Source organism: Mus musculus, chromosome 3, assembly GCF_000001635.26.
Source record: "Mus musculus strain C57BL/6J chromosome 3, GRCm38.p6 C57BL/6J".
Classification (NCBI taxonomy): Eukaryota; Metazoa; Chordata; class Mammalia; order Rodentia; family Muridae; genus Mus; species Mus musculus.
The window spans coordinates 100179163-100204140 of record NC_000069.6 but is presented as its reverse complement, the minus strand read 5'-3'; the positions used below and the strand labels follow the sequence as shown (position 1 = coordinate 100204140).

Below are 24978 nucleotides of genomic sequence, written 5' to 3'. Positions count from 1 at the left end.
CAAGTCCACTGAAATGTGATACAAATCAACACCAATTCAGCCCTTTACCAAATAAAGGACCTATTTTGTGCAATCCAGTGTGAGACACAACTAAGCATGATAAAGTATGCCACCTTTGTACTACTGTATCATTTTCATTACAAATCAGTATTCAACCACCTCCTGGTATCTCAGTTACACATCCCATAAACTACTGTGTCACAAACGTATGACCTGAGTTTCCAAGTTCCTCAAGACTTTCCCTCACATCGCATTGCTTCTCTGGGGCAATGGAAACACCAGCCATCACAACAATTGCTTTCTGCTTCATCTCCCATAGCTACTTAGTCTCCAAAGATCACAGCTCCTATCTTCAAAGCCTAGCCCCCCTCAGCAACATGGCTGCTCTCTGGTGTCTCAGCTGAGGCTGAAGCCTTTCTGTAGACTTGCCTCTCTCTTCATCATGTTCTCGCTCTCTCCACACTGGTCTCTGCACTGGAGGTAATGGCAGCTCCTTTGCAGAACACTCCCTACTCTACTGACTGTCATGTATGCAGCACGCACAGTGGCTGTATGTCATGACAAGCTCTCTGCCTGTCTCCAAACACCGTCCCCTCATCCCCCACTCCTCACTTTTATTCCTGTCCCTGTCTTCACAGACAGAGAGTATTCTATCTGCATCCTAGGAAACTCTACCATAGGTAGAGAGAGATGGTTTAAGGAGTCAATGGTTAGTTTAGAAGTTATACTTTCTTTTTACTGATCCTGTCAATGTGTTTTTTTGATATTCAAAACAACAGAAACCTAAAAACACTTAGGCAAAAGCAAGCGAGTCTGGTGGAGTAATCTTTCTGTATTTGTAGAGAAAAATGATATATTTAGATATTAGCTTTGAAATGTCATTCAAATTCTGGGTATCAAATGTTCTTTTGTGCCTGTTACATTTCCTGCTATTAATTCAAGCATGGCACGTGTAGTTCAAAGGCAAATAAGGGGGTTGGTTCTTACTTCAGCATAGTCAAGTAAATTCAGATGGATGGCGCTTTCTCCCATCCCATACACTGCATAACCTTTGTTCTATGATCCAGCTGCTCCAAATCCTTTCTGCACAACAGCCAAATGTGGAATTTTATTAGCTATTAGGACACAGTAAATACTTTGCTTTCCACATAGGGGAACAGACGTCATCACTGAAGTTGGAGAAACCTTAGAGGGAAATGTACAATAATTAGGGGAGAATACTTAAAGCTCAGTATGTCATGGCCAAAGGTATGGAATCAGCAGCAGTTAGACAAGGTGCTTGGTTAACTTCTGGCAAAGAGTCTCAACTAAAATATATATATGTGACACTGTGAATACACACAGTAAAAAAGAACTGCAGTGATGTTCAAGAGAAGTCATGAGATTAATGCTTCAGAACAGATCTATGAATATACCTGTGAATAACACCACTAACATGGGAGATACATTAAAAACATTCTTAAAGCCTTAAGAAAATGGGACTTGTAACAGGGAAGAGGCTACCGACTTAATGACAATGCTGCAAATGGACACCAGCCAGTCTGGCTGTTCACATAGCTATGAAGCCTCCAATCTTAAGAAATGTCTTCCATGTGACAAAAACTGTCCACATGACTAAGGACCAGTTCTAAATTCATGACTGGGAAATTCTTTTTTTTTTTTTTTTTTTTGCTAAAGTGTTGATTTTGGGAAAACCCTCCTGGGACAAGGATGTTTCCTAAGGTTATTGGGTGAACATGCTAAATGATTATCCCAAAGCTCATGGCTGTTGCTCTGCAGCACGCTTACAGACAGATGCTCACAGGGACTGTTGTGTGACACATACGCTGTCTCAGCATACTGAACACACGGGAGTGTATCTGCATGTAATGAGACAAAAGCTCTGTGAAGCAGCCTTCATGGTAGGCATGTAGCATGAAACACACAAGCTCACACCTGCCGCTCCGTGACACACCCATATGCTCACACCTGCTGCTGCGGCACACCTGCATACTACACCAGGCAAAGGAGGACAGGCACTTACCCTCGCGTCATATTCAAGGACAAAAGGAGGAAAGTCTATCTGCTCTGGTGATATGGCAGAGAAGAGCTGCTGCAGGCTGTCTACGTGGTGGATCTTGTCCTTCAGTCCTGAGACAGAAAAGGTGGTGAAAAACCATGTTGAGACCTGATTAATAGGAGAGAAAAATAATTTAAGCCAATAGCCATCATTAAGAATAGAAACAATTTTGAAATTTTGTGCTAGTTAAAACTGTAATTTCAAAATATTTGAAACTGTACAAAGTGCAGTTTGCAGTTCATTAGTGAGTTGCACAATAGTTTCATAGATTACAAGGAACATTTATAAAAAAGAAAGAACAGTGTCATCATCGGGGCTCTAAGAGGAGGCTGTTTCACAGAGCATGTGATAGACGCCTACGTGTACAGCATGCTGACAACGCGTGCTTCTGACTGCTGACTGAGCTGTGTGCGGTTCATACCTGCTGGGGAAGGGGAAATGGAGGTCACTGGGTGCCTGGCACTCCAGCGCAGGCCCCATGCCAGGAGCAACTGGCCAACACAAAATGGACTCCACAGCTTTGTGCACTTCTTGTTTTGTTATTTTTGTTTGATTGTCACCTGCTTTAATTTTTATGTCAGAGGGGGAGGGAGGGAGGGAATGAAGGAGGAAGGCAGGAGCGCAAGGTTGGGCAGGTGGGTGATCTGGGAGGGGAGAAGAATATGACGGAAATATCTGTCTGGAAAAAAGGCTTCTGCATTACTCGACACACTAATGAATGCTTTGGTACAGTAGCTTAACAGACTGTAAAGTTGTTTTTATTTGTTTCCAATAATTCGAAACTAAGATATTTTCACTTGATAACTGCCATATGGATTCTGTTGAAGTCAGTCTAAGTAGTGCGTGTGTCTATACATATACAATGGACTTTTTCTTTGGCTATCAAGAAGAATGAGATTATGCCAATTACAGAAAATGGATGAAAATGGAGATTATGATGTAAGGAAAATAAGCCAGACAGAAAATTCACCATTACTTGTTTTCTGACATTTGTAGAATCCGTATATAGAAGGGGAAAAAAGGACATTAGGATAGAAGGTGGCTTCCTGGGAAGAAGAGAGACCGTGGGGATGGGACAGGAAGACTAAGAGAAATGATGGGGACTGAAGACAGTATAAGTGCATTATAGACATGTATGCGAATGAAAGCCACCAGCTTTAGTTATATGCTTTGACTGTTTTAAGGCAGACAGCCACTATTATCTCACCTATGTTTAAGTCACTTAACAAAATACTATGCAAGGGTGTGTTAGAGTGGAAAAAACAAAATTTCTGGTAGCTAGTGGTATTTTTGATACCAAGGTGGGTAATAGCTACAACTTCTGTATTGTTTACCTATCTGAATTCTTATCAACACGTTAGGCAACAGTCCAATGAGGTAGGTGTGATGTTGCTATCCCCATTTCCAAAAGGTGCTAGCAGATGCACGTGGGCTTTTAGTGGACTTCAGAATATATCCAAAGCAGTATTCAAGTCCTGGGAAGCCCCCAGGCGTTGGGTACTTGCACTCATGCATCACTTTTATCAACTTCTCTTTGATACGCTCGCACAGTCCTCAGCACCTCTTCCCAACCTCTGACACCTCCTAAGCTCCTCATGACATACTTGCTTCACACTTACTTGTAAGCTAAAACATGTAACAGACAACACTAGGTTATCACTACGTAAATCCTATTCTAGCTTTGAAGTTGGGACAGGGTTATCTCCCGTACTGCTCTAAGCTGTCCCTTCTGTGAATTCTTCTGTTCTCCTGTTTAAATCTCACTTGCAGAGACCTGAGAGCTTCCTAGTACCTCTCAGTTACATATATTTCTGCAGTCTCTCTGGTTCCTCAGAGCCAATCCTAGAGTGAAGTATACAGTTGTGTTCAAGCAAATGATGGCCTTTGTAGCCTGGGCCACTATTTATGTCTGCCATGTGACTGATGGCTAATCCACAGCCTCCAAATTCTATATTACTACCTGGATTCTCCTTCCCCCTGGTTTTTAAGTTTACTGGGAGGGGTTGATAGGAGAGAAGAGACACTATGCCAAGTTAGAATCAAGAAGTTTGAACAGTGAAGGAATTACATATCAAAATCAATGTGTTTAAACATATGCTATCACATACCCTTTCTTGAAACAAACTTGTATAAACTACATTAGGAAAAATTTCTAGTTACCAGTTTGAAAACTCATCACAGTCATAGCTGGTAAACTTTAGTAGCTATAAAGAGATGATGGATAGGAATTAACCCCACATCGGTGTCTGTGTTACAGGAAGAACTTCACTGGACCATCAGTGACACAGTAACTGTGTGTTAACCTTTCTTCTGAAGGCTTAGATGTTAGAAAAGTAGCTAAATTAAAACAAACAAACAAATAACTTAATAATAACTACCTAAGGCAAACTTGCTACATATATTGAATGCTCCCAAGGAAATATCTATTCTATGCAAGTAGTTTTGCAAATTTGTGGAACTAAGATGCTGTGTGGAAATTACATTAAATCTTTTTACATGACCTGCTTCAGCTCTGACATCTTTATCCTCACATCTTTAACCGACTGTTGTCCTAACTGAAGATTTCCTTGGCTCACTTCCACCCAAAGCTGCAAAAGGACATTCATTCTAAGTGGTCCAGCTGCATCTGTTCCTTCATCCTACTGCATGAACATCCATGAACATCCTGGATTGCATCAGCTGATGCTCAGTCTGAGAGCTCCGTAATGAAGAACCATGTCATATGTGTAGTCTGTTGCCCAGCATCTGTCTAGGTGGAGCTCAGTGTTTGCTCAAAGGATGACCAAGTAGCTTACGTTAACACTACTCCTTCGTAAGCCCCACTTATTTCTTGGGCTCAGTTTCTCCATCTACCTAATGAAGTTACATTTGTATGATTTTTTACGGTTCCTGTTGTTATCCAGTTGTTTGATGGGACTCTTAAGTAAGCTATACCACACTGACATGGTAGGATGTTGGTGGAAAAGGAGGAGCAGGCAGCACTGGGAAACACAGGCAGACCTTGAGCATACCATCTGCAGAAGAAAATCACAACCTGCCAGTCTCTCTCATCATGTCTTCCTTTTATATTCCACAGGTGTCAGCCCCCCAAAATTATTCAAAGCAGACAGAAGTGGAAAGTCAGTTAAATGGTCCCTGTTTCGGAAGACCCAAGAACACCCCTCCTCCAGTTTAGTTTTATATGGCTCAGCTTTAAATTTTCAATTGTTTATAGCATCAGCCAAAAAATACACATTAAGGTTCAGTTTAGCTATTTATTATCTACTATGATAAGAAACTTAAGAAAATTAACAGTTTTTGGAAAACATAATTCAGGTATTTCAGTGAATGCTAGAGATTTTTTTCCACCTAATTACTAAAAAAATGCAAAGCCAAGAATACAGGATCATAGAACTTAAGTCAGGAACTTACAGTTCACATGTTGCACCCGAATATTCTCCTGAGGCTTAAGTTTGCCAGCCTGCATTCTACCTACCAGTAAGCATTATTGAGGAAACAGTAAGTTAACCAGCAATAATGTAATGCCATGTTGGGCAGAATGGCTTGGAAAGGACGTGAGCCGAATGGAAGGTAGAACAGTGATGGTTTTATAACTTCTTAATTTTATCTCCCTTTTAGAAACATCCCACTGATAGCTCTGATTTACTAAAATTTCTATGGGATGTTATTATATATGGACCTTTTTCTCATTTTCCTACTCCAAAAGGTCATGGCAACGTAGCACGATGGCCCCTGGTCTGTAGCCTGTGCAGCAAGCCCACACTGAACGGATGCCTATGTGAGACAGTTCCAAGGTGATGGCAGTGTTAGCCGGCCTGTGTGAGCGTCTGTGTTAAGAACTGTTTTAAGAAGTTCCGATGTGCTAACTCACTTCATCTTTCTGAGTGCACTGAGAGGCAGGCATTACTCCTATAGTATAAAGGATAACACCACTTACCCAAGACAGCAAAACAGACTGATAGAACAGAGATTAGAACCTAGGTCCCCTGAAACCCTGCTCCTAAACGTCAGGCTTACGACTGCCCCAACCACAGCATGAGGCACTGCTTGTGTCTTGAAGGGTTGGTAGAGTCGGGGACAAATAAGGTACAGAATGGAAGGTGAGGACAGGAGACTCGGGAGCACTGAGGCTCAAAGGATTAGCAGGGAAGCCTGTACAAAAGGCAACAGGGAAGGGGCAGCTCCAAGCAGGAAAGAAACCAGGCAAAGTTAGCTTCAAATAAACCCAGACAGGTAACATGAAGACAGGGAAGTGTACTGTATTAAATGACAGACGGAGCACATTTAAGAGTGATCGTTTATCCTGGGTGGGGTGGACATGATGTTGAGAAAAATGAAGGAAGGAAGGTGGGGGAAGTAAGTTGGTGCTTTAGATCCAGGCAAGTGGGACAAAGATGCTAATTTCTTTAAATAATGCAACGACAATGCAGGAAGAAACTATATGAAGGAAATACTTAAAACAATTGTTAATCCTATTTGTTATTACTACTATGGAAACTGGAACACAGGCAGAGAAACCAACTGTCTTTGGTTAAGAAGGAACACGTTTCTATGACACTGAAAAGGAAAGCCACAGGTGGCAGGTGACAGGGTGAAGAGGGAGGGGAGGCGCAGAGTTCCTTTCCGATCAATGCCTTATGCTCTTGGTAGGGATGAGGCAAGGCAATCTGTGGAGGAGAAGCCAGTAAGAGGGGGCTTGTGGAGAATGAAGTACCACCTGAGACACTTTACCCCTGTGAAGAGCTACAGCACTGAAGCCTGCTAGTCCAAAAAAGACTCCAAACCAGCGAGCGCGATGATTTCCCCATTAAGGCTTTGCATAGTAATCAGACTTTCTCTCATCTGAGTTTTATTGGCAGGCATGATGAAAGAGTAAGAGGCTATCAGTTACGGTAGGCTGTTACTAGCATGGCTGGACAGGTGGGGTGTGGCATGACTGGATGTAGGAAGCACGAAGTATGACATAAGGGCTAGATTTCTTGATGAGGTAAAGGTGAAGGAGCAAGTACTAAAGAAACAGTTGTGAGCAAAATAGCTATATTCAAGCCCTCACAGGTTCACACACGAAGGCAGGAAATTAAATGTATACTTAGAATGAAATCATCACAGTGATCCAAACCTATGACACCGTAAGTGACAAAATGTGGGAGGGTCTATCTGCTAGCTATAGGATCAGGCAGCAAGGGCTCAGACCCACAGAAAGCGATCATTGAACTGAGATGTGAAAGACAAGTAAGGGTTAGCCATAGCAGAGGGCAGAGAGTGGATTCTAGGCTAACAGCATGGCTCAACGAATAAAAAGTCTGAGAAGGTAAAGACTGGGAAGCTGTGGTTGACAGAGTTGTTCAGGATACCAGAGGCAGACACAGCAGACACAGGAACAACAGGTCAGCCAATGAGAACAGTAAACCAGTCCTCAGTTACAGCGTCCTGAGCAGTCAGTACATGTAAGTCCGGGACTTAGTGAAAACACAAACACTGTACCTTTGAACGGAATGTTGGATGAACGAAATAAACAGCCTTCAAATTCCTCTTGTATCTAATCAAAACAAACAAAGAGTCAGCATTTACAATTAGAACTACTCAAGAGTGCAGACAATCAACACTTTTACCTGAGTATATAAATATATTCACACTGAGAAAAATACCTTTAAAGCAGCAGGAGTTATTATACTGACTTTGGGGTAAAATGTCAAATAATTAAATGAACATTTCATTATTTAAACTGCCTATTTTAAACGAAGCACTAATTGCTGCCTCTTACTGTGAAAGAGCTACCTCAAGGAAGAACAAAACCAATTATACTTTTAAAAAATTACACATTAGTTTTTATACCATGATGGAGTCTCTGAACTCAAATATATATAATTAAGTCACCTTGAAATCACTAAAATTGTAGTAAAAGTTAGGAAGTAAAAGTTATAGTCCTGTTACTGCCTGATCTGGAAAGTCTATGAAAGCTTTGTAGTTCATACTTAGTCTGAGCCACTGTTCTGATAACCTGATGACCAAGAGGAAACGCCTAGAACCTGACCTGGGCCTCAGCCAACTACCCCAAGCATGTTTTAGGAGGCACATCTTAAGACTTTGTTGTCCAGTAGTTTAATAATCTCCAGTGAGTCATAAGACGTCAATTGTAAAGGACTTCAGAGAACTATCAGGACAATTATTCTAGCTGAGGGCAGTGTCAGTTGAAGGGCTAGCTAGAAACAGGAGTAGGTATACAATGGAGTACAGCTTCATTATAAAATACTTTAAAGCACATTAAATGAGTGTCTGTTAGCTAATGAAAGCATTGTATTGCTAATTAAGATGAGATTTGATGGTGGGTGGAAGGCAATGGAAATTTATGGTAATTTACCTTCTTTGTTCCCTAACTGTATAATGGTTTTTCAACCCAACCAATAAAGATAATGTGATGCTACAAATAAAATAGCAACCAAGAGGATAGAATAATCTTTTTATTTAGGAAATGTATCACCCAGAAAATCCTTATAGCAAGGGAAACATAATTTAATGAAAAATTTCTAGCAGCAAGTCAGTAGTCTATTAAATCTAAATTCTGTATATAAAATTGTGATACCTTGGGCAATAAATAACCACTACTGCTTTTTTCTTCTACCTTCTGGTATAGAAACATTAAAAGACACAGGGACAGTGAATGGGACTGACGACAGGCTCCAGTGCCATAAAGCCTATCATACGCAGTGCCTCTCCTCCCTTGTCAACCTTGTTACCAATGTATGGACTGCGTCTGCCCCTCATCCCCTGCCACAGGGAAAGCTTCTCTAGGTACAGGCTAAAGTCAGGATGGTTCCAGAGACAAAGACAGATGATCCGATCTTACGTGGGAAAGTCCACTTAAACCACAGAAAGAAATAGTAAAAAGATTCAGTCTTCAAGACTCATCAGCCTCAAATTCCCCCCAGCCCCATAAATGCATAAATGCCTGCTCTTTTCTGTCAGTGGACAGCCTGAGTTCCCTCTTGCTTCTCTCCTCTTCTTGTTCCAATGAAAACCTTTGCCTGTGAGTTTATGTCCAGTTTCTATTTCTATGTATAATCACAGGGGTAAGTTTCCTTGAACCTGCTACTAGTATCTCTCCCAACAGACTCACTGGCTACCGGATCAAGTTAAATAATGTCTATAAGTATACTCAGATATGTACTACATTAACACACCATAGCAACCAAGGCTGTACTTCCATTATTTATACACAAAGACTGGGTATGACACCAAACCTCTTTCAAAATGGTCAAAGTGAGAAGATTACAAATGAGTTTAGTTTACTACAAAACCCAGGGCTTCTAATAATTAAAGTCTCTAATGCCTATGATAAAAATCTTTGTCACATAAAATATCCTTTCAAAAATATTTACAAATGTCTGCTACTGCTTAGTATTAAAAATATAGAGGTAAAAACTATCTAAACAATTTCCAAAATGAACTAACTTGATGTCAACCACATCGTAGAGTTTCTTCAGGAAGTCGGAGTCCAGGTGATTGTAGTCGCTGGTCAGTGTGTGGAAATACACCAGCACATACTCCTTCACAGCAATGTGATCCATTACATGGATAAAATACAAGAGGGCCTGAGAGAAAGAACAAAGAACCTTTTCACAGGAGTTCACGCCACAGAGGTCAAGACAGGAAGCCCCTCCCCTAAGATTAATCTACAACTTCCTGGAGTTGTGTCGGAAAGAGCAGGTCGGTGAGAACAAGTTCTCTCAGAAAGTGAATCCCAGCATTTAGTGACTCTCAAAGGCTGTGGCACAGTCCTTTTCTGTGATGCTCTAAGAAAGAGGAAAATTAACCTTTGGCCTCTGAAATAAATCTTCAGATACCAGGAAGAGCTCTTGGATCAACTACCAGGTTTCTCCCATCTAGGACAATGATGTCAAAACATTTAGAATTAAGGTTTAGTACTTCTTTTCATTTTAATAAAATCTCTAATTCTTGAAGTTTCTGTTTGCATTCCATCAAGATCTCTACGTTGTTGATCAGACAGACTCAGGGCAAGCCACAGAGCACACGATGTGTGCAGCCACTCCTTCCATGCTCTCACAGAAGCTCATTTTCTTAGCACTTTTAATGCTTATCTGAATGAGCAAAGTGGCAGCCTTTGTGGGCGGCTGGTAACACAGTGGGTAATGCTTCTAGAACTCGAGGATGATCTAATATGACCCTGTTTGGTTAGGGATGTATTCTATTTTAAGAAATCTAAGAGAGACACTAAAAACGAAATGAGAAATATAACCCAAGCACTGGGCTGATGTGACCCAGGGTTTCGGCTGTAAACAACTGCAAAGGGGGAGCTAAGTTACACCAACTGAAGGGATTCATCAACCAGGCTGTTTTCCAATTCCTCCTCAGCACAGTCCTTGGCATTAACATGGATTAGAGACAAACTGCAGGCACAGTAGGCAGAGGACATTAAGAACAGTCGCTTTGTTAATGCTTAAACCTCACAATAAGTCTCATTTTTTAAAATACAAAACGACATATCATTTTATCTGGAATGCTACTCAGCAAAATCAAATGCAGGGTTATGTGTTCTTATTGGTGTAAGTCATACTGCTGATGGTAAGAGTGCACGTCACACAGACTATCAAGAACACAGAGAGCTACATGCAGAATCATACAGTTATAATTCTTACCAGATGAGTCTTTCCTCTTTGTGAATAAGTTTATCCCTAATATTCCCACTGTTCCTCTTATCAGACTAGCTCTTTGTTCTTTTTATCCATTTTTTTACTATTACACTTAAGCAAACTAGGACACTCCTTTTGGCTTCAAATTCTCTATCTTTAAGTTATTCTATTGTTATTTATAGGGCTGGTCAATAAGAAAAACCCGTGGAAGACAAATTCTCCTCAAAACAGGAAAACCCCCTTCTTAAGAAAAAGATTAATTGTATTTTTAATCATGTGTGTGTGTGTATGTGCATATCTGTGCACATATGAGTACACCATGTATATAGGAGCACACAAAGTGGCATCAAGAGTCCTCTATAACTCAGAGAGGTATACAATTGTGGGTCACCCAATGTGGGTGCTGCAAATCAAACTCCAGCCCTCTGGAAGAGATATACCCACTCTTAACTGCTCAAGGAACCAGTTTTGAAATCCTTCTACCTTTTACTTCTACTGACACATCTCTTCTCTGTATTGTACTCACTTCGAACCCTCCCACTCCCACCCCAGTCTTCCTACCACATACTGGAGATTGAACCCAGGGCCCCATGGAGGCTACATGAGCACTGTACTGAGCTATACCTGTAGCATCTTAGAATCATATTTCTTAAGGGTCCCAGAACATTCTATTTGTGAGTACACCATAATCAGCTACTGGGAATTATAGTTCTAATGTTGCAGGTACTTTCTCAGTTTTAACTGTGCTATGTTTACTATGGCTAATACACATGGGTCAGTCACAACTTATTTTCTGTAGTTATTTTGTAATGGAATTGATGTAATGGAATTGATATAAACATTATAATAGAATATCTTTGATCTGTTCTTTGGTAATTTCATACATGTAGTCAGTGTATCATATCCACTCCCCCTGCCTGTTCCGGGCACCCGAACATGCCCTGTTTACGCCCTTTTCTTTTGTAACAATGTACTGAGCAATTGGTGCTGCCCCGAGAATGCTGACTGGGGAGCTCTGTTTAGCTCATGGGCTCAGCTGTCCCTCCAGTGAGGACTCCACACTCAGCAGTTACAGGATTTACAGCTACATCGCCTCTTGGGAGTATGTTCTTAGAAAGTCTCAGGACTGGAATCACTGGGCCGATGGACACAGCTTTTATAGTTTCAATTCATCTCTGCTGACAAGTTCTCTCTAATTCTCAGGGTGAGAAGCGACATTTTGAATTGCCTCTACATATTACTAGTCAGGTTGAACAATTTCTTCCTTTAGCTTAACAGTTTCAACGATCTTTTTCTTTTAAGATCATCGACTTCTGTTTTCTGGCCCCATATGAACTATACTCTCTTGCTATCTTGGATAGACTGCAACCTCTGGTATATGCTTTTTAAACAGATACTTAAGTGTTATTTTTTCTTTTTTTTTTCAAAGAAGCTCTCAAGTCTGTATACTTAGGATGCAGGGTACTTCTAACCAAAAGCTTGCTAGTTACATCATACCCAAACAGAATAGCTGTGTTTCTGGAGTAGAATCGGAGCCCTCTGGTGTCTGTTTTTCCTATAGAGGACAAACGAGCCCTAACTTACCAGAAATGACGCACATGGCTTCTCAGGGTTGCTGGTCTACAGACCCATAATTCATCTCACCTGTGCTGAGACCCTAGTTACCGACACTGACTCTTCTTACTTCCTACACCCAGCTGCTTTGCAGCCTAGCATTTATGACTCACCTTGTCCATATCTATCAGTGTCACAGGAATGTTTCTTCCAACTACCACCATCACTGTGCGGCCACAGTTATCTACCCCTGCAAGAGATGATGCAGTCAGGAGCCAAGAACCTCAATACAAGACCAGGCTTTGTCCTGGGCTTTTCATGTGTCTCACTTTATGTATTTGACTACATAAAGGAATTCAAACAATAAGAAATGAGATGCACATGCGTCTCCAATTATACCATTCGATTTCTTTGACTGTTAGGAAAATACTTTTTTTTCTTATGAGATTTTGACCAGAGTCTTGGCCAACATTGTTTAAAGATTTTAAATCAGCATAACCTATACTCTTATTTTTTTTTAAAGAAATACTTTGCTTAAACTCAACATAACTTTAATAATATTAGTGACCCAGGAGACCAAAGTTCTCAACTGAAAATGAGCAGGAAATGCCTGAAACAAAACCCAGTGGAGCAAGTGGGGACTGGAGAGTGCTGTAAGGTTTGAAGTTTGTACTGACAATGCAGAAAACATCCTAACAGAAAAAGCATCCCAGGAACAAAGTGAAAGAGGCACTGTCGAGACCACAAGAACACACTAGAGGTTGATACAGTATGTCTAAGATCCTTGTGATGTCCAAAACCTATTGATGTCAGCACAAAACACTGTATTTACAGAGAAAATCAGAGAAAACCAAGTCTCTCAGAGCACAGAGTCAGATCCTTAATTAGCAAGAATAAGTGATCATTAAGCTCACCTGTTTGGTATAAAGCTTTCAGAGAAGCAATATCAGACAGGTCTTCAGATCTTGCTTGGCATAACCAGCGATTATAACTAGATAAATAAAAGATATAATCATTATAGCAAACATTTGGAAGTTACTTTTTAACAAATGGAACCCATTTTTAATGTTTTTTTTTTTCTGATCACAAAGAACTCAGGCTTCATTACAACAAAGAGTTAGAGGCCACTGCCCCATGCAGAACTGCAAGCCATTGATAGAGGTGCATTAATGAGAAGACGTGTATATAGCAATGACTTGAAAAAATTCTCACTGTAAGTAAAGACTATATAGATAAGTGGCTACAACATCAAGTATTCAAAACAACATAATTAAAGAATATTCTTATTTTTCCTTACTACAAAAATGTAACAAGAAAAGCCTCTGTTGGGTTGCCCTGTCCTGTTTAACATGAGGGCTTTTGTCTTATCGTATCTTGTTTTGTCCTGTTTGGCTGTTGTCTCTTGGAGGCTTGCTCTTTTCTGAGGAGAGAGGGAGAGTGGCTCTGGGGGAGAGGGACGTTAAGAGGGAGCTGGGAGGAGTGTGGGGGGCTGTGGTTGGTATGAGGAGAATCTAGTTCCAATAAAAATAAAAGAAATAATTTAAAAAAGTTCAATAACTAACATATTTGGATAAAGCCCATTGTTCAGCCTGGAAATGCAAGGTTTTCCAGGCCTGATGCAAACGCTGCATCCTGCACTCAGTTATGTCCTTTTGTGTCCTCCTTCGCTATAAATGAAACGGAGCTTTTGTGTGTATACATCGTGCTAGTCTCTGTTTTACTAGATGTACCCCAGCACAGTGCTGGCTATGTTAGCAAGGGCTTAATGAATACTTAATAATTAATGAAACGATGCCTTTGTGTGAGAAGTCCCGTTAGCATCGCAGGCAACCGGGTGCCAATCCTAGCAAGGCCCATATGGAAAGGAACAACCATGAACAACCCATAAACCATGACGTGAGCATTTTAAAAGCGCATATGCGCAGAGTCAGATCACCATGTTTGGCAAGGGAGTCCAGTTTCTTTCTACTGAAAGGAAAATGTTTGCCAGATGGCACTACATTTGACCAAGTTTAGAAACTATTATTTATTAATTAATTATATTTATTTACACCCCAAATGCTGCTCCTCTCTCCTAGGCTCCCCTCTAGAGAAGATGCATCTAATTCTGTTTAGAACCCACTGAGCCTGTCATGTGGTTCATCCTTTGGAAAACTTGTTTACTGGCTCCCTCTAGTGGCCAGTCTGCTTTTTCTCCCAAATAAAATCAGAGGAAAGACCTGGGACTGAGGAGACAACATTTTAATTCTGGCTGGGGAAGAGGGAACCATTTTCTTCAGTGCTGTCACAGTGGCTACGCTGAATGGAATCCAGTTAATAACCTCCCTCCCAGGCTCATGGAGGCAAGGCTACAGAGCAGACAGTCATGAAAGAAGAGGAGGGGCTTCCTGGGAAGGAGGCAGGGAGAGGGAGGGGTGGGTAGGGAAGGGTAACAGAGGTGAAGATGATGGAAATATGTCATAGGAAACACTCAAGGAAATAAAACTTCTATGTTTGTAAGGGACTGCTGAGATGTCTGGTCCAACTCCCATTCAATGACTAGAGACTGGTACCATGGAAGTGCCCTATCGACAGAATGGTACGCTGTGCCACGCTGTGAAAAAGGAAAGCAGCAGAGGCAGGCATTCTGGACCCAACAGGTAAGGCTTGAGAGACATTTGCTTTCATCTGAAACCTGGAGAATGGGTAGGACTGAAGGAGAGAAGATGCTCATAGAAATGAATGGGGCGGGGCGAAGTCAACGCTCAAAGGTCAGTGCACTCACTGCAATCACTCACTGCAATCACTCACTGCAATCACTCACTGCAATCACTCACTGCATCACTCACTGCAATCACTCACTGCAATCACTCACTGCAATCACTCACTGCATCACTCACTGCAATCACTCACTGCAATCACTCACTGCAATCACTCACTGCATCACTCACTGCAATCACTCACTGCAATCACTCACTGCATCACTCACTGCAATCACTCACTGCATCACTCACTGCAATCATTCACTGCAATCACTCACTGCATCACTCACTGCAATCACTCACTGCAATCACTCACTGCAATCACTGTTGCTCACAGCCTATGAGACACTAGTCTTTACCAGCCCTAAGAGGGGATAGATAGCCATGTACAATTTACTTTTTTTTCTTTCTTTTTAAATTTATTTACTATATATAAGTACATTGTAGCTGTCTTCAGACACTCCAGAAGAGGGCATCAGATCTCATTACAGATGGTTGTGAGCCAACATGTGGTTGCTGGGATTTGAACTCTGGACCTCTAGAAGAGCAGTCAGTGCTCTTAACCACCGAGTCACCTCTCCAGCCCCTACTTTTTTTTTTCTTATAAAAATTGGAAAGTAGCCATCTTTACTATTAATCTTTGGGAAAGGTTCCATCTATGATTTTAAAAGGATTTCTTCAGGATGGCTTTAGTGTTAGAAACACTTGGAGAAAATAGAGAAATGTAAAGATCCTTGGGGTAAGTGGGGGAGACATAAAACTCTTCAGCTGAGGAAAACTTTCATGTAAGAAAAATGCAAGCAGAAGCCTTGTAAGTGCTTTCCCATCTCCTAATTTCCATGTTTAGATCGCATGAAGGCACATCAGTTAGAGCCCACAGTGGGGGTAAGAACTCTAAAAGCAGACACACATCTGACCACAGGCTTCCCCACATTAACTGACTCAACTTTTGGCTTTGCATCTAGAGAATTCGGACAGGACCTCCTTCTCGGCCATCGCTAAGGTTAAACAAAAGGAACTCAGATCCTCCTCCTGACCCACACCATCTGTCAGACCCCTCTCCTGACCCACACCATCTAACTGTGGAACAAGCCTGTCTTACTTTCTTTGATGCTGCTTCTGCAGGGCGGCTTCAGACAACTGTCCCTGGAGGATCAACTTTCTTTGCTTGTCAATATCTCCTTCCATCCGAGCAAAAGCATGAGAGCCAATAAAAGACAGATCCACTCCCAAGCCTTCATCCTCATCTTCCTCTTCATTGTCTGCAACAAAAAGTTCCATCAGCAGAGAGCTACAAAAGTGACAACAAAACTAACTGTGAGTGCTATAGGAGGAAAGACTAAGGCAGCAACAGTAACAACAACAAATAACATGACTGAAATAATGAAAGAAAAGGAAGCAGTATGTTCCCTAAGTTGATTTCTGATCAGGACAAGCACTGAGTGGCAAGTCTCCATCCAAGAGGTTCATGATCTTATAGATGTAAAGGCTGAAAGAGCTTCCATCCAAACATACACTCTGCCTATAACTTTCAACCCCCATGAGTATAAAACCTAAAGAAATAACATGGCTATAGTATTCTTAGCTTACTATTTAATGTTAACTGTGACTTTTAGAGGAACTGTTAAAACTGCTCAAAACTTGAAAATTTAAGGTGGTAATATACTCAACTATTGCTTCAACAGATCATGAGTCTCCAAACTCCACTCAGCTGAGCATGTTGCTATGTCCACCTGCAAATCCCCAATACAAGGCCCATGTCTTTGCTGGCTGGTGTTTACCCATACCCTAGCATCCTGAAGGGGAACATTAAGGAAGGCAAATGCTGAACCATTACATAATGCTGGTATAGAAATCGCTATGAAAGTTCCTCAGAAAAACTACAAATTGAGTTACCACTTGACTCAACTATATCATTCCTGAAGATATACTCCAAAGACTTGGTTAAGCGCACCAGAGATATCCACTCATCTGTGCTTATCACTATACTATTCACAACAGTCAAGACCTAGGATCAGCCTAGATATTTGTAAGAGATGAATGGATGAAGTGTGAGACACACATACATACAGACACCAGAGTTTTAGTCACCATAAACAATGAGATTATGATCTACAGAAAACGATGGGACTGGAGATCATTACGTTAAGGAAAATAAGCCAGGTGGTGAAAGACACATATCACTTGGTTTCTTGTTATGAGGAATCCAGATTTCATACAGATGTAACACGAAAGAAAGTGTGTGGGGAGTGAGCACTGCAAGAAGGATCCAGCAGAACAAGGGTGAGGAAAGAGGCTTGGCTATGACAAAGCAAATTCTGCCATGTCTGTATGAAGCTATCAAAGGACACCCACAACCTGTATGTTAATTAAGGAAGATGAGGAGCTTAGAACCCCAGCACTCACCCTCCGAGGCACCGGGTTTCTCACTGATTCTAATTTGCCGCTCGGGCACCACGGGCTCCCCTTCTGCATTTCCAATGTCTGCAGGTAGGTACGGCAATGACCGGATCTCCTCCTTTAATGACCTTGGGAAGTACAGAGGTAGCAGCTTTTGGTAAGTGGCCTGTGTCAGAAAAGTAAGGCGCTGCGTGAAACACAGTGAAGAGCAAAAGCAAACCCACACAGTGATGACTGTGGTCCACGTGCTCTGCAGACCACAGGCCTCACCACTCCCCTCTCAGATGCAAGCTGTTCAAGACCTCGCTCGGCCTATACTTGACAGGGAGAATCGAGCCTCCAGTCAAGTCACAGGAAAGCTTCACCCTGGTCCAGGTCACCAAACCTGGACTGTGAAGGCTGCCACTCCTACCCACACTCACACCCCGTCTGCTAGACTTCCGAAGCACAGGTGCTATACGCGGAAGCTAGTGTACCAGTCTCTATTTGACCCACGTTTAGTTTTTCAGTTTTTTTGTTTTGTTTTGTTTTGTTTTGTTTTGTTTTGTTTTGTTTTGAGGGGGCAGGGGCTGGTGGTTTGAGAGAGGATTTCTCTGTGTAGCCCTGGCTGTTCTGGTACGTGACCAGGCTGGCCTCAAACTCACAGAGATCCACCTGCCTTTGCCTCCTGAGTGCTAGGGTTAAAGGTGTGTGCCACCATTGCCTGGCTAGTTGTTCATTTTTTTTGAAACATTTCTAACTATTTTTTGAAGGTCAGAGAGTTTTCACTCACTCTTAGAAGTTAAAAAAAAAGAGCCTGTGAGATGGCTTCTTAGATAAAGGCCATGGAGTCTGATGGCCTCAGTTTGATCCTTGCGACCTAACTAACATGAAGAGAACTGACTCCTGAAGAGCACTCTCTGATTTCCACATGCACATTTCCCCCAGCCTCCTCCAAAATAAAATATACAAATAAACCTAATTTATAAAACTAATGAAGGCAATGGAGGTGGGAAATGAATGATAACAAAATATAATAACATGATATGAAGATGATGAAACCCACTTTGTAAGCTAACTAAAAATTAACACAGTAGCTACAATGTGCTGAAATAAAAACAGAGTAAGGTATTCTCTATTTTACGATCGATTTTCCCATGTGTGACCCCTGTGATCAGTGATAACACCAGAGCAAATGAAGGTGCTGTGTGCTGGTTGTCTCCACGTCTGCTGAGGCACCCTGCCTCTTCTGCACCCTACTCCCTGCTGCATCGTGACTTAGCATCCCTCAGAAATGATTCTAAACTACAGGGGCTGGAGAGAGGTTAGAGACTATGGCACTTGCAGCTCTTCCAGAGGACCCAGGTTCTGTTCCCAGCATCCACACGGAGCAACTCACAACTGTCTCTAACTATAGGTCCAGGAGATCCAACACCTTCTACCATCTATGGGTACTCACACTTGAATGCACATACGTACACATAAACAAAAGGTAAAATGAATAAATCTTTAAAAAGGACTAAAAGAAGACAGCATACAGGTGATGGAGTTGAGTATCTTGGTCAATTAAATCATTTAAGAAACCAGTATTACACACAGAACTATAGCATTTCCTAAACAGACACCTGGAGACATCAGGTTTGTATCCTACAGAAACCCACATAGGCTGGGTGTGGTGGCATATGCCTTTAATCCTCACACTTGGGAGGCAGTGACTGGCAAATCTGTTGAGTCTGAGGCTGGCTTGATCTACATAGGGAGTAACAGGCTAAAGAAGGCTACAGAGAGAGAGAGAGACCCTTCCTCAAGAAAAAAAGAAAGAAAGAAAGAAAGAAAGAAAGAAAGAAAGAAAGAAAGAAAGAAAGAAAGAAAAGAACCCAGAAACAAGCAAACAAGCAAGCAAGCAAGCAAACAAACAAAACTCAGGCTCAGCATGCCCAGGCACTTGCTGTGCAAATCTGGCCAGAGATCAGTCTGTCAAAATCACAGAAGGTGGAAGGAGAGATCGAATTCCACAAAGCTGATCTGACTCCCACACATGCATCATGGCACACCGGGCACAGGCACACTTACTCACACACACACTCGCATACACACAGAATTTTGAAGAATCAGATACCATAAAACTAACCTGGTGAAATACAGAAGTCAGCGACTGTTACCTAAGTGATGCCCTTAACCCTGTCCAATCACCACTGTCCACCTCCAGAACACTGACGTCACCTCACCCCAACTCCCCAGCAATCGTCTCCCCACAGCTCCTAGTTCCAAAACCTGGGCTGTCAACTGTTCTCCTCAGTGGATGTGACTATTTTCAACATTTCAATAAGACAGAATACACTTTGTAACCTTTTATGTTTGTTTATTCCGGTTAGCATACTGCTACAAGGCTCACCTCCTTACAGGCATCTACACTTCACTCCTCCACGGCTGAACACTTTCTAGTCTATGTATACTCTCCATTTGCTCCTCCAGTCTGCTGCTACTTTCTACTCTTTGGCTACTGACCAAACAACACTATTTTAATATTCATCTTTATGTTAACATTTAAATATTTTCTGTATATACTTAAGAAGCTGCTGTATGCCGGGTGGTGGTGGCGCACACCTTTAATCCCAGCACTTGGGAGGGAGAGGCAGGTATATTTATGAGTTCGAGGCCAGCCTGGTCTACAGAGTGAGCTCCAGGACAGCCAGGGCAACACAGAGAAACCTTGTCTCGAATAACGCGGGGGGTGGGGGTGGGGTGGGGGAGGAGCTGCTGTATTTACTGTAACTTCTTATGTGGCTGGCAGATGGCTTTGTGACAGTGAAGTGGTATCTCACTGTAGTTGTAGTTTTGGTTTTAGTTTCTGTAGTGGTCAATGTTGTGAAGTTTCTTTATCATGGTCATTTGTATAATACTTTTTAGGAACTAAGAGTCAGGGCTGGAGAGATGGCTCAGTGGTTAAGAGCACCAACTGTTCTTCTGAAGGTCCTGAGTTCAAATCCCAGCAACCACATGGTGGCTCACAACCATCCATAATGAGATCTGACGCCCTCTTCTGGTGCATCTGAAGACAGCTACAGTGTACTTAGATATAATAAATAAATCTTAAAAAAAAACCAAAAAACCCTAAGAGTCAACTATGTGTTTTTCTTTACATTGTGTGTATTTCACGTTTTCTCATCTTTAACTTTGTTAGCTAAGGAATGCTGCCCTTCTCAGGACCACCTGACTCCTAAAATCAGTATCAAACACGTGAGAATACGACTTGTCTGTGCAAACCACCCAACCCTCCTCCTCCTCTTCCCCCTTTCCCTCCCCCTCCTTCTCCCTATTTTCACAAAGCACTGAGAAGCAAAGTGACTGCTGAAGGACACAAGCAGAACTATCAAAGCTGAGCACGACACAGTACTCTCAAGCTAAGGATGCCCAGGGAGACAGAAACTAAGGTCTGACTTCCTACATGGCCCAAGTTTAAATAAACTCACCACTCATAAGAAAACACATAAACCTGTCCCCATCAGCTTGGCTACTCCCTCACCCAGTCAAACAGACAGCAAGGCCTCGTCGGCAAAGCAGTGATTTTCTAGCCATGTTCCTAAACCCTAGAATCCTACCTAGTACTCAGGTTACAAGGCGACAGCCTGGGTGCTAGTGCAGGCAGCAGGCAGAACTGCTGACCTGTGCCATTTCCCTTAGGAAGACAGCAGCCCAGCAGGAAAACTGAGTTAAACTCTCCTTTTTAGCTGGGTAGTGCATGCCTGTGATTCCAAAACTTGAAGCAGATGGACTTGGCAACCAGTACAGCGTGGTTTACACTGGACAATCTTGGTTCCTTCTACACTGCTTTAGTTTCCATTATATCTCTTCTTTCACGAATGAGCATAATCCCACTGCCACAAGTTTATTTAAATCATTACATTTATCTACTTCAGATTCAGTGAACAGATGATGATCACATGAAGGTAACACAAGTAGAATTAAGACTCAAACTAAGCAAAAAATATTAGTAAAATACCTCTTCGAGTTCTGAGACAGCAAATACTACTTTTTCAATGTTTTCCCCATGGATCTCTAGGAACCGCCTCACAGTACCTAAAGAAGAGAATGGAAAGATATTCAATGTTAAAGCCAAGCTTTGATTTCTGTAATGGGCTACCCTTCATCAGGCTCTGCTCAATTACCCACCGCTAGAAAAGCCAGCCACACGCCTCTCTCACAGCCCGGGATGCTTCCCGTCAGAGCAACATAGCAGACAGCTTTCGGAGGTCCCTTTAGGGCATATCCTTTCTGCTCAGTCCTCCAGTGGCCCTAAGGTGTCATGGCTTTATTGTACTTGCTGCCCTAGTTACAGTGTCTGTGACAGTGGCTGGCTACAGAAGATGCTGAGTCCAGACCTCTTTCTTTTATCCAGTTCTGTATTTCTCTGAGGCTTCCCTTTGGCCAGAAAGATCTAGCACAGATGAAAAGCACAATGCCTTTGTATCCATTCAGCTACAGTGTGAGGTGTCCCACTCAGCCTGTTTCCTGCCTACAAAACCAAAGCTATCTTATTCTTACTCTATCCCATCCTTATGCATGTGTGCACCATGGTGTGTGTGCACCATGGTGTGTGTGCACCATGGTACATGTGCATAGCTCAGGACAACTTGCAGGAGTTAGTTCTGTCCTTGTGCCATAGGGTTCCAGGGCTGAGCTCAGGCTATCAGACCTGGCAGCAAGCATCTTTACTTGCTGAGCCACCTTACTGGCTCTGAATTTCCTTTGTCATTCTCTTTATTTTTTATCTCAATCCACACTGTCACGTGGTTTCCATGCACAATCTTTTAATTCTGCTAGCATGTCAAATATCCATCCTTCCTCTTTCAGTTGCTTTCAAGCTTTTTTTTTTTCTTTTTTCTTTTTTTGGTTTTTCGAGACAGGGTTTCTCTGTGTAGCCCTGGCTGTCTTGGAACTCACTCTGTAGACCAGGCTGGCCTCGAACTCAGAAATCCGCCTGGCTCTGCCTCCCAAGTGCTGGGATTAAAGGTGTGTGCCACCATGCCCGGCTTTCAAGCTCTTAATGCTCACACACATTTTGGCATTAACTTATTAGCTGGTCTCTGTTTCTTTCATTTCCAAAGCTGCAACTTTTGCTTCCTGGGTAATCTTCTTACAGTCCCTTCGGTGGGAGATACTTGTAATGGGGCTGTACTCCTTATAAGTTAAGCTCCTACGTGACTTGCTGCATTGTCCTCGCTAACCATCTCATAAGTCCTGTTTCCAACTGTTCTTCCCACGTCTTCTACCATCACTTATATTTCATGGTGCCCTATCCAGAGGTAGGTTAGTTCTGACCAGAAAACATGGTTCCTCCACTCCATTCTTTTGTGAATCTTCACTCACTTTTCAAGGTGATAAGCTATGTTTGTGTAGAACTCTACCCCACCCAACCCTTCCTGTTCCTCTATACAGAATCTCCTGCACCCACCTTGGTTCTCGTTCGATTTAGGGCCTTTCAAGTTTACAATAGGTTTAATGAGATGCAATCCTATGGTAAATGGGAAGCCTCTGTGTGCTTTTGAGCATCCTTCTGCCTGTAAACTTCTTGCAGCTACAATGTGGGCCTATTTCAAGCCAAGTATATTTTATGTTAACATTATATTAACTTAAGTCTATCAGAACATGGCCATATGACATGCACTCATCAAAAACAAACAATGACTAAATTAATACTTTATGGGCTGCCTTGGTAAGTAATGTAGTCCAAGGATCTAGTGCAGGAGACTCATTTGTTGAGAGCAGGATGAAGATCTGCAACTCTGCTGCTCTAGGAGCAAATCTGTTTTTCTCCTGGTCTGCTTTTCCTTAAAACAGCATCCTAAAATAAATTTTCTCTTATACTAGTTTCATTATGTAAAATTTTGACATTCTTATGTAACTGCCCCTTAACAGTAATTACTGTATGTTTCCTATGGAAGGTAATGCCAAGTAGAAATCCAATCAAAGTCTCTCAATGGTGCTCATTTAGAAGGAGACTTCTGCCAGGAAGAGGAATGAGATTGACCTCATGACTCAAGGATTTCGGCATTCCGGTCTACACTGCTCCTTCTAGTTGCAGCTGGGTCCTCTGCCTGGCAGCCAAACAGGATGTCACATGCTTTATCTTTATGAAGACGCTTTAACTAGTGAAAGTGACATCCAGGATATTGACACCTTCAAGGCTTAAGTGTGGACAATCAGAACTAGCACCATGGACTTCTTGCCTCACTGCTGGCTGCTCCTGGATAGGACAGAATACAGCAGACCAGTAACTCATAATTCTTTTTGAATAAGTAACCCAGTAATTTTACTTCACTGCTGATGTTTATGGTTTTACCTGTATATGAACTGGGGAAAAAAAGATACTATAAAGTCTTGGTACACTGAACATGAAACCACTGGGTTTTTGTATAAAAATGTTTTGCTAATAGTTTAATAAGCAAGAAAGCTCTTGCTTATTAATGAAAGACATATGTCAATGGGTTCACTTTTAGCAAGCATGCACTGTAAATGTGTGCAAGCCATTCATTATTGTCAAATTCCAGAAGTTCACTGGTGTCTCTGTGCCTGTTTGTTTTGAATAAGATGCTATAATTCTACCGCCTTTAAGATCCAGGTGAAATGGCCCTCAGACAATTTGACTAGCTCAGTTTTAAGAGCGACTTGCTTCCTTTCTGCCAATTACATTCCTAGAAGGAATCTTCCCACTATTGATCTTTATCTGTTATTGTAAATAACTCTTAAAACTGGGTTGGTCTGAGGAATTACTATGTAGTAAAGCACCCCTTTGGACCGTTTTCCCAGAACAATGCACAGAGAGAATTCACATAGCAGTATTTAAGGTGTGCAGGCGCCGATCCTGGTAACAAGAACATCATTAACACACAGTATTATCTCAAAGTAACCAAAGCTCCTCCCTTGAAACATGCCTACATCTTGCTATCTGCCGTTAGGATTCTTACTCGGCACCTTTATGAGGACTGTTAAGCTCTCAGGACATCTTTTCTGAATGCTGCTTTGGATAAGGGACGGCAGCATACTTTTGACGGATGTACAACGTAGGTTATGATGATAGCCCAACCCTTGTGAAGAACCCTTGCTCAAAAATGTATTGCAGCACAAGGCCAGCGAGAGCCCATCTCACTGTGATGAAGATGAGCATCACATCTACATACCACTGATGCTTCAAGCAAAGTGTCCTCGTCTGTCAATGTCTGTGACAGTGACCTAAATGTATGGAATGCTCTGAGGACATGGACTCTCAAGCTGAGTACTAGTTTTTACTTCTGGGAACTGAACCCAGAGACCCACACATCCTAAGCACATACTCTATCACCGACGTATGCCCTTAGCCCAACACTGTACTTTTATACAAACGTCTACACAGGTCAGTTTGGACTCAGTGATTTTTAAAGCAAAGCACACAGTTCTATATTAAAGGAGTACTTCTGAATGGTGCTGTCTGGTGGGTGATGCTTTTGTACACTGTATGTTCAAATGCCGATTTCTGTTCTTAGAGATCTGGTTGCTGTTCAGACTGATTGGTAAAAATAAAACGCCTATGAACTATAGCCAAAAAACAGAATAG

At 41.9% G+C, this 24978-nt stretch overlaps 1 protein-coding gene across 4 annotated transcripts in view; it reads right to left on the bottom strand.

Moving 5' to 3' along the window:
- Gdap2 (ganglioside-induced differentiation-associated-protein 2) overlaps window positions 1-24978 on the bottom strand; it is a 44609-nt gene that overhangs the window by 2849 nt on the left and 16782 nt on the right. For 2 of the 4 annotated variants that reach the window (NM_010269.3, XM_006501001.2), the window contains 8 exons: window positions 21388-21464; window positions 17412-17571; window positions 16108-16267; window positions 13179-13255; window positions 12438-12514; window positions 9512-9651; window positions 7544-7598; window positions 2024-2167 (listed from right to left, as the gene is read on the bottom strand). In NM_010269.3, the coding sequence (NP_034399.1) occupies window positions 2024-2167; window positions 7544-7598; window positions 9512-9651; window positions 12438-12514; window positions 13179-13255; window positions 16108-16267; window positions 17412-17571; window positions 21388-21464 (890 nt within the window). The remainder of the gene's footprint in view (window positions 1-2023; window positions 2168-7543; window positions 7599-9511; window positions 9652-12437; window positions 12515-13178; window positions 13256-16107; window positions 16268-17411; window positions 17572-21387; window positions 21465-24978) is intronic. The other 2 variants (XR_001783651.2, NR_104341.1) reach the window with 2 other exon arrangements.